General features: G+C 44.1%; 1 protein-coding gene across 1 annotated transcript in view; it reads left to right on the top strand.

Annotated features, from left to right (window-relative positions):
* The window catches only part of ctbs (chitobiase, di-N-acetyl-), a 22,528-nt gene that overhangs the window by 5,294 nt on the left and 9,124 nt on the right, over positions 1-8,110 (top strand). The window contains exons 2-5 of the mRNA XM_048601820.1: positions 777-915; positions 4,643-4,851; positions 6,634-6,805; positions 6,893-6,990. Coding sequence (XP_048457777.1) covers positions 777-915; positions 4,643-4,851; positions 6,634-6,805; positions 6,893-6,990 — 618 coding nt within the window. The remainder of the gene's footprint in view (positions 1-776; positions 916-4,642; positions 4,852-6,633; positions 6,806-6,892; positions 6,991-8,110) is intronic.

Here is an 8,110-nt window from a genome sequence, read left to right as displayed (position 1 = left end):
GGTGGGGTGGAGGTGGAGACTTGGAGGGAGTGGCGTGTAGCGGGTGAGGACGGAGGGGCAGAGGAGAGCAGGGTGATATTTGTTGGGGAGTTCCTTTCCGGAGGTGCAGTGGTGCCCATTTGGAGGGATGGTTGTGCAGAGTTGAGGCAGACGGGAGGGGAAATAGGATTGGGAGAGATATTGTGGAGGGAGGTGATGTTGACGGGCTAGGGAGAGTGGTGAAAATGGGGAGGGTGTACAAAGTAGGTCAAATAGGAGATCTGCAAACCATTCAATTCTCTTGTTGCCTTGAAGTTGTCTTTGGAAGGCCATTGAGCAGCAACACTTGGAATGGGAGCTCCTGTCTTTCCCCTTGGACTGTAGCTCCTCTCCTTAACCCCTGCTCTGTTGAGGGAGTTGGGAGAATTTCTCCTCTTCAGGATGCTCATGCCCTCCCTCTCCAGGGCTCGCCTGGCTTCAGCTGGGGAAGAGAGTGTCCCTCCCAGCCAACCTCCAGCCCCACTCCGGTCCCTGGGGGATCCAGGCTGGACAAGGCTCATTGACACAAGCCAAGGATCAGTTCCAGGCCGAGTCTGGCTGCAGCTCCTGTTCCCACTCCCTGCTCTGTTGTGGGAGTTGGGATGTTCCCTTTCTCGCTGCTGCCTGCTTTTGGAATAATAGAGGTGACCAACAGCTTCTCAGGCAATCAGCCATTGTTTTGATGGAATAAATACATTTTACTTGAAATGTAGTGATGCCCTCATTCCTGTAGCTGACAGTGTTGATTTCTGTTTCAGCTCTTGGTCTTTGATGTCGGTGGTGCAGATTGGAACCATTATGACTTTTCTAGGGTCACAACTATTGCAGCCTTTGGAATCTATGACCCTCAGCTTGTATGTCATGCTCACGCACATAATGTTCGTGTCGTCCTGAAAGGTATCTTTGTTTCTCAAAGTGAACAACTTGTCCTTTAATGCATTAAAGTCTTATTGACAGCTGCAGAAAAGATTATACAACACATACACAGCTTTGAATTTCATGTTCTAAGATTGTGTAGTGTTGAATCTCCTCAGTAACTCCAACCAAACCAATGCTAGTTATTCTCTATTCTGTCTACAGCAGTAATTCTTACAATATGCAGAACCGTCCTGTCACCTTACCTTCCTGTTGAATAGGTTTTTTCACCTTTGTGTCAATGCTTGTCCATTTTTGTTTCACAGGTGGTGTCCCAGTGATGTCACTGGACTTTATATAACCTGCAGCACCACTGAGTGGTGGGAATGTTGGCTGAAACTTAATAGTGACCATATAGCCACTGTCCCTTATAGTTGTTAAAACAAAAAACTCCATCTGGTTTATTAATGTCTTTTTAGGAAAGGAAATCTGCCATTCTTACCCAGTCTGGCCTCCATGTGACTTCAGATTCTCAGCAATGTTGACTCTTAACTGCCCTCTGAAATGGCCCAACAAGCCACTCAGATCAAGGGGCAATTAGGAAAGGGCAATAAATGCTAGCCTAGGCAATGACACCTCTGTTGTGAAACATTTTGGAATGTTTCAGTCATTTCAAACGTACTACATCAGTATAAGTTGTTTGATACTATCTGCAATTATAATGAAAACTGCCTGTAATAACTGCAGCAAGTTGGCATGCTTCCCACCAGCTTAAATCACTGTTAACAATATTAAAATGATTAAAACATAAATTAGAGCAGGAAGCAAATGTCACAATGGTAACTGAATTCTGTAAGAATTTTTTCTTCTGTTCGTGGGATATAAGATGTCGCTGGATGGATGAGTATTTATTACCCATTGCTCATTGCCCTTAAGATGTGACTGAACTGCCACCTTGATCTGCTGCGATCCATGGGGTGTAGATGGATACCCACAATGCTGTTCAGGAGAGAGAATCAGGATTTTAACCCTGCAGAAATGTCCTGGAGCTGAGATGATTGACCTTCAACAACCACAGCTGTTTTCCTGTGTGTCATTCAAGTCACATCTGACAGAATATTCCCCCGATACCCGTTGATTGCAGTTTTGCTGGGGCCCCATGATGCCAACTTGGTCGAATGCAGCCTTGATGTCAAGGGCTGTCAAACTCACCTCACCTCACCTCACCTCTGGAATTCAGCTCTTTTGTCCATGTTTGAACCAAGGCTGTATGAGGTCAGGAGCTGAGTGGCCCTGGCGGAACCCAAACTGGGCATCACTGAGCAGGTGCTGTTTGAATGCATTGTTGATGACACCTTCCATCACTTTACTGATTATTGAGAGTAGACTGATGTGGTAATTGGCTGGGTTGGATTTGCCCTGCTTTTTGTGTACAGGACCTACTTGGGTAGTTTTCCACATTGTCGGGTAGATACCAGTGCTGTAACTGTACTCGAACAGCCTGGTTAAGGGAGCGGCATGTTCAGGAGCACAAGTCTTCAGTTCTATTGCCAGAATGTTGTCAGGGCCCATAGCCTTTGCAATATCCAGTGTCTCTAACCATTTCTTGATATCACGTGGAGTGAATCGAATTGGCTGAAGACTGGTACCTGTAATGCTGGGGGCCACTGGAGGAGGCTGAGATGGATCATCCACTTGGCATTTCTGGCTGAAGATTGCTGCGAATGCTTCAGCCTTATCTTTTGCACTGATGTGCTGGGCTCTTCCATCATTGAGGATGGGGATATTTGTGGAGCCTCCTCCAGTGAGTTGTTTAATTGTCCACCACCATTCACAACCGGATGTGGCAGGACTGCAGAGCTTAGATATGATCCGTTGGTTGTGGGATCGCTTAGCTCTGTCTATCACTTGCTTCTGTTGTTTGGCATGCCTGCAGTCCTGTTTGGTAGCTTCATCAGGTTGACACCACATCTTCAGGTATTCCTGGTGTTGCTCTTGGCATGCCTTCCTGCACTCTCCATTGAACCAGGGTTGATACCATGACTTGATGGTAATGGTTGAGTGGGGGGATACGCCGGGTCATGAAGTTGCATTTTGTTCTGGAGTACAATTCTGCTGCTGTTGATGGCCCACGGCGCCTCATGGGTGCCCAGTTTTGAGTTGCTAGATCTGTTTGAAGTCTGTCCCATTCAGCACGGTGATAGTGCCACACAACACGATAGAAGTTATTCTCAATGTGAAGGCAGGACTTCATCTCCACAAGGACTGTGTAATGGTCACTCTTACAGATACAACTGCAGCTGGCAGATTGATAAGGATGAGGGTCAAATATGGCTTTCTCTCTTGGTTACCTCACCACCTGCCACAGACCCAGTCTAGCACCTATGTCCTTTAGTACCCGACCAGCTTGATCAGTAGCATGAAAACAAAATTGCCGGAAAAGCTCAGCAAGTCTGGCAGCATATGTGAAGGAGAAAACAGAGTTAACAATACGGGTCTGGTGATCTTTCCTCGAGTTCTGAGGGAGAGTCACTGGACCCGTATCGTTAACTCTGTTTTCTCCTTCACAGTTGCTGCCAGACCTGCTGAGCTTTTCCAGCAACTTTGTTTTTGTTCCTGATTTACAGCATCCGCAATTCTTTCGGTTTTTAATTCAATCAATAGCACTGCTGCTGAGCCACTCTTGTTTGTGGACATTGAAATCCCCCACCCAGACGACACTCTTTGTTCTTGCCCATGTTTAACCTGATGCTACAAGACTTCATGAGGTCCGGTGTCAATGTTGAGGACTTCCAGAGCAACTCCCTCCTGACTGTATACTACTGTGCCACCACCTCTGCTGGGTCTGTCTTGCCAGTGAGACAGGACATATCCAGGGATGCTAATGGTGGTGTCTGTGACACAGTCTGTAAGATATGATTCCATGCGTGTGTCTGTGTCAGGCTGTTGCTTGACTAGTCTGTGAGACGGCTACCCTAATTTTGATACTAGCCCACAGATGTCAATGAGGAGGACTTTGCAAGGTCAACAGGGCTGTTTCAGCCATTGTCTTTTCAGGTGCCTATGTCGATGTCTGGAGATCCGTCTGGTTTCATTGAGATTTTATAGTGATTGGTACAACAGAATGGCTTGCTAGGCCGTTTCAGAGAGCAATTGAGAGTCAACCATGTTGCTGTGGGTCTGGAGTCGCATGTCGGCCAGACCAGGTGAGGGTGGCAGATTTCCTTCCTTGGTAGACATTAGTGAACCAGATGGGTTTTTCCGAGAATGGTTTCATGGTCGTCAGTAGATTGTAAATTCCAGAATTTTTTTTATTGAATCCAAATTCAGCCATCAACTGGAGTGGGATTCGAGCCTGTGTCCCTAGAACATTACCTAGGTCTCTGGATTAATAGTCTAGTCTCTTTGGGTTAGAAGGTTTTGTGTTTCCTCCAATTGACACAAGGGCTCTACAAAAGGAGTTCTGTAGTGTCAGGGATGCTGTAAATCTGCTGAAGCACACAACAGTGGTTCTACATACCTGTCCAGGTGGATGTAGAACTCACTATATGCACAACTTGAAGAGCAATGGGTTCTCATTGTGTCCTCGGCTACGTTTATCCCTCACTCAACGCCACCAAATGCCAAACTGACCATTTATCTTGTTTCCTTCTCATGGGACTATTGCTGGGCAAGTTAGCTTGTGTCTGTTTAGGAAACAGCATTGATGAACATTATGCGCTGTGAATGTTGCAATATAAATGTAGATTGTTTCTTTGCCTTTCACCAGGAGATGTGCCGATTAAAAACATATTAGACCGTACCCAGCGAAAGAATTGGATCAGTGATCAAGTCCTGTTGGCAAAACAGCAGTTTATGGACGGGATTAACCTGGATCTGGAGGATACTGTTGAATTGAAATCAGAAGGATATTATGCTTTAACGCAACTGGTTAATGAAACCACACAAGCCTTCCATCGTGACATACCAGGGTCTCAGGTAGTGCAGCAATTTTTCAGTTAAATTGTGCAAGCAATTTAGCTCGTTTGTAATTGTAAAGTAACATTGATGTATTTCTGGATAAATGCAATTGATTTCTAGCTGCTGGTTAATCGTGAATTTTCTTGTTACAAGAATGCTTGGACTGTACCTCCAGCTTAAACGTTTTAGGCTGCATCAGCTTCAAGTGAGAAAAAAGCAGAATTGGTGATGCAGCAGTTAGTTCAGAATTAGACAAGTGAATTGAAGCTCAGCTTCCGTGGTGTAACCACAAGTTTGAGAATGAAGTGCAGAAGGTTGTTACAATTGTTTGAAAGCAAGTTGTTCTATGTCCTGATCAATTCAACCCAGGGAGCTACAAATGTTTCCCTTCAAATATTTAACTACATAGCTTTTGATTATTTGATTCAAACTGCTTCAGGACATTAAGATTCTAGGATGTATGTCTGCTTTCTGGATTACTCATTCATGACCCACTTTGTCACTGTCACTGTCTCCCCTTGTAATAGAATATCCAGTATTGTGTTGCTTTAGTCTGCTTTAGTTTCACCATGATGTCATTCCTTTTGTAGCTATCTGTGCCTGTAATTCACTAATATTATCAAATACATGTGAAGTAAGCCAAAAGAAATTAATTTGTCTCACCACCACCCCCCCCACCCTTTGATCTGGATGTAGTTTATCTACTACTCCAGTAGGATCTATCAACCCAGGGTATTCTGTGTACTCTAGCATTCCTCTCATGTTCTCTTCTGGTTCCCATGCTGCTTTCAAGTTGGGTTAGTTCCCAGTAACAACAGCAAAGCTTCCCACTGGAGATTGGTCCTGACTCTGTTTAGTTCTAGTCCATGGTCCTGCTCTGGCCTCAGAGCCTATCACAATGGCCCCGTATTTTAAGGCTGTCTTTCCTGCTCTGTTTTTACAGTCCCGCCCCGAGCAGCTGTGGGCCCTAGACTTTGCTGTGACTGTTTTTGCTTGCCAGTCTGGTCACCTATTCCTTCATTCTCCCCATATTCTCTTAAACTGCAGGGTGGCCACACCTAAAAATGTGTAACTGTATAGCTCACCCCCACAAGTGCACCACAGCGATATCAGCTGCTGCTCAAGTTCCAAAAACTGGAGCTCAAACTGCTGCAACTGACAAATCAAAAAGTAGACAACCTGGTCTATCTGTTCCTCTACTCACTCCAGGATAGTACGCTCTATTTTCTCTTTCCTCACTCTTCCTGAAAAAGTCAATCATTTCACCTCCTTTGCATTAAATTTCACCACCAATCTGTGTCTGTCCCCGTGTGGTCTATCACTACCTTCTCGGGTCACAATACCAAAGTTTCATGTCATCTGCAGGTTTGAAACAGACGTAGATACACAAGACAAAGAACCTAGATTTTAAAAATGCAGTACTAACTCCAGGGGCCCCCACTACTGTATTTGCTTCTTGTAGTCACCACTTTTGTTTCCTGTCAACCAACTACATCTCCACTTGCTACAGTTTGTCACAATTTGATGCCTTAGGAGAGGAGATTAAAGCTAGACGGACATTGGTGATTTTTGGGGCACTAAACCTGGTTAATGTTTTGATAACTTGAGACTCTGATGATTCTGAGTCATTATTTTCCCCGACAATATTGGAATCATGATATTGAATCCTGAATGCTTGTCGAAGTTCATTCCCATTAAATTCACACCTACATACGACCTGTTAATATTTATTAAAAACCATATCTATCCACTATTGACATCTCATATACAATAGTTAACTTGTTTTTAATTGGCACTTAGGTCACATTTGACGTGGCTTGGAAGCCAGGATGCATAGACGGAAGGTGCTATGATTATGCAGCAATTGCAGCCTCTTGTGACTTTATATTTGTGATGTCGTATGATATGCAGAGTCAAATTTGGGATGATTGCATTGCAAAGGCAAACGCACCATATGATCAGACATTATTGGGTATGTACAATATAACTTTGATTTCAGGTTTGACCTGCCCTGGCTCATGTTAATCTAAGGATGTCAGTTTTTATTGGACCCATTTAGGTTACTCAGACTATCTCAAGCTGGGCATTCCTCCTGCAAAAATCGTGATGGGAGTTCCGTGGTATGGTTATGACTATCCTTGCTTACAGCTGCTTGAGGTAAGGTCTTGTCTGAGTGACTTTCAGTTAATCTAATTACTCAAAAACAGTCCCATTGGTACTTTCTCCTGGAGAAATGAGTAGATTGTATTGTACAAGAAATAAGTTTGAAGTCAGTTCATCTGTAATATAGTTCTTTGATACCTTAACTGTACAATCAGCGCATTTATTTTTAATCGCTCTCCTCCATTCACTTTTCAATCAATTCTATTTGAACCATTGTGTACTCCTGGGTTCACTGAATTCATATTATTTAATTTCATTTTGCTGAATGTTTTTGTTTGTTTGTTAACTGCTTTATCCTGGGTTGTGAATCATAAGCTGCTTTTAATCTTTCCTCAAACATTTACAGTTTAGAGAACTGTAAACAACAAATGCTGGCGATCACAGTGGGTCAGGCAGCATCTATGGAGAGGGAGCAACATATGCTTCAAGTCTAGATGACACTTCAGAGCTGAAGTGAAGTGTGGAGGGGGCAGCAGTTATGTTATAGTTTGGGGGGTCATGGGTGTAGAATGTTAGGGGAGAAAAAGTGTTGATAGTTTAGATTAAGTGATAGGAATGTGAGAATGGAGAACAATGGTGTGTCTAACTGCCAAGACTTGAAAGAGCAGATAGTCCCACCCCAGTGGGATGAGGGAGAGAGGACATGGTGACAGAGAATGTAACAAGTAAAGCTAAAAGAAAAGGAAGAAATGGGAATTGATTCACAATTTGAAGGTGTTGAACTAATGTTAAGTCCAGAAAGCTGTAAAGTGCCTAGTCTGGAGATGGAATGTTGTTCCTGTAGTTTGCTGTGAGATTCACTGGAGCACTACAGCATGCCAAGGACAGACAAGCGGGCATGCGACCAGGATGCCTTTTTTTTTAAAATGACTGGCTTTGGGATGGTCGGGGTCATGCTTGTGCGCAGACTTGGTGTTCTGTAAAGCAGCCATCCATCCGGCTCGCATACCAGATGTCTGTCCTCAGCATGCTGCAGTGCTCCAGTGAATCACAGTGCAAACTGGAGGAACAACATCTCAGAACTCACTGTTTTAAGCATCTGCTCCAACCTTCCTAGTGAAACAGCCAAAACTCTTAGTTCTGTAGTCAGAGCGGAAACTCATCGCTGTCTCGG

Source organism: Rhincodon typus, chromosome 10, assembly GCF_021869965.1.
Source record: "Rhincodon typus isolate 14 chromosome 10, sRhiTyp1.1, whole genome shotgun sequence".
NCBI classification, from domain to species: domain Eukaryota; kingdom Metazoa; phylum Chordata; class Chondrichthyes; order Orectolobiformes; family Rhincodontidae; genus Rhincodon; species Rhincodon typus.
The sequence above is the reverse complement of the archived record's forward strand: the minus strand, read 5'-3'. Positions and strand labels throughout refer to the sequence as shown.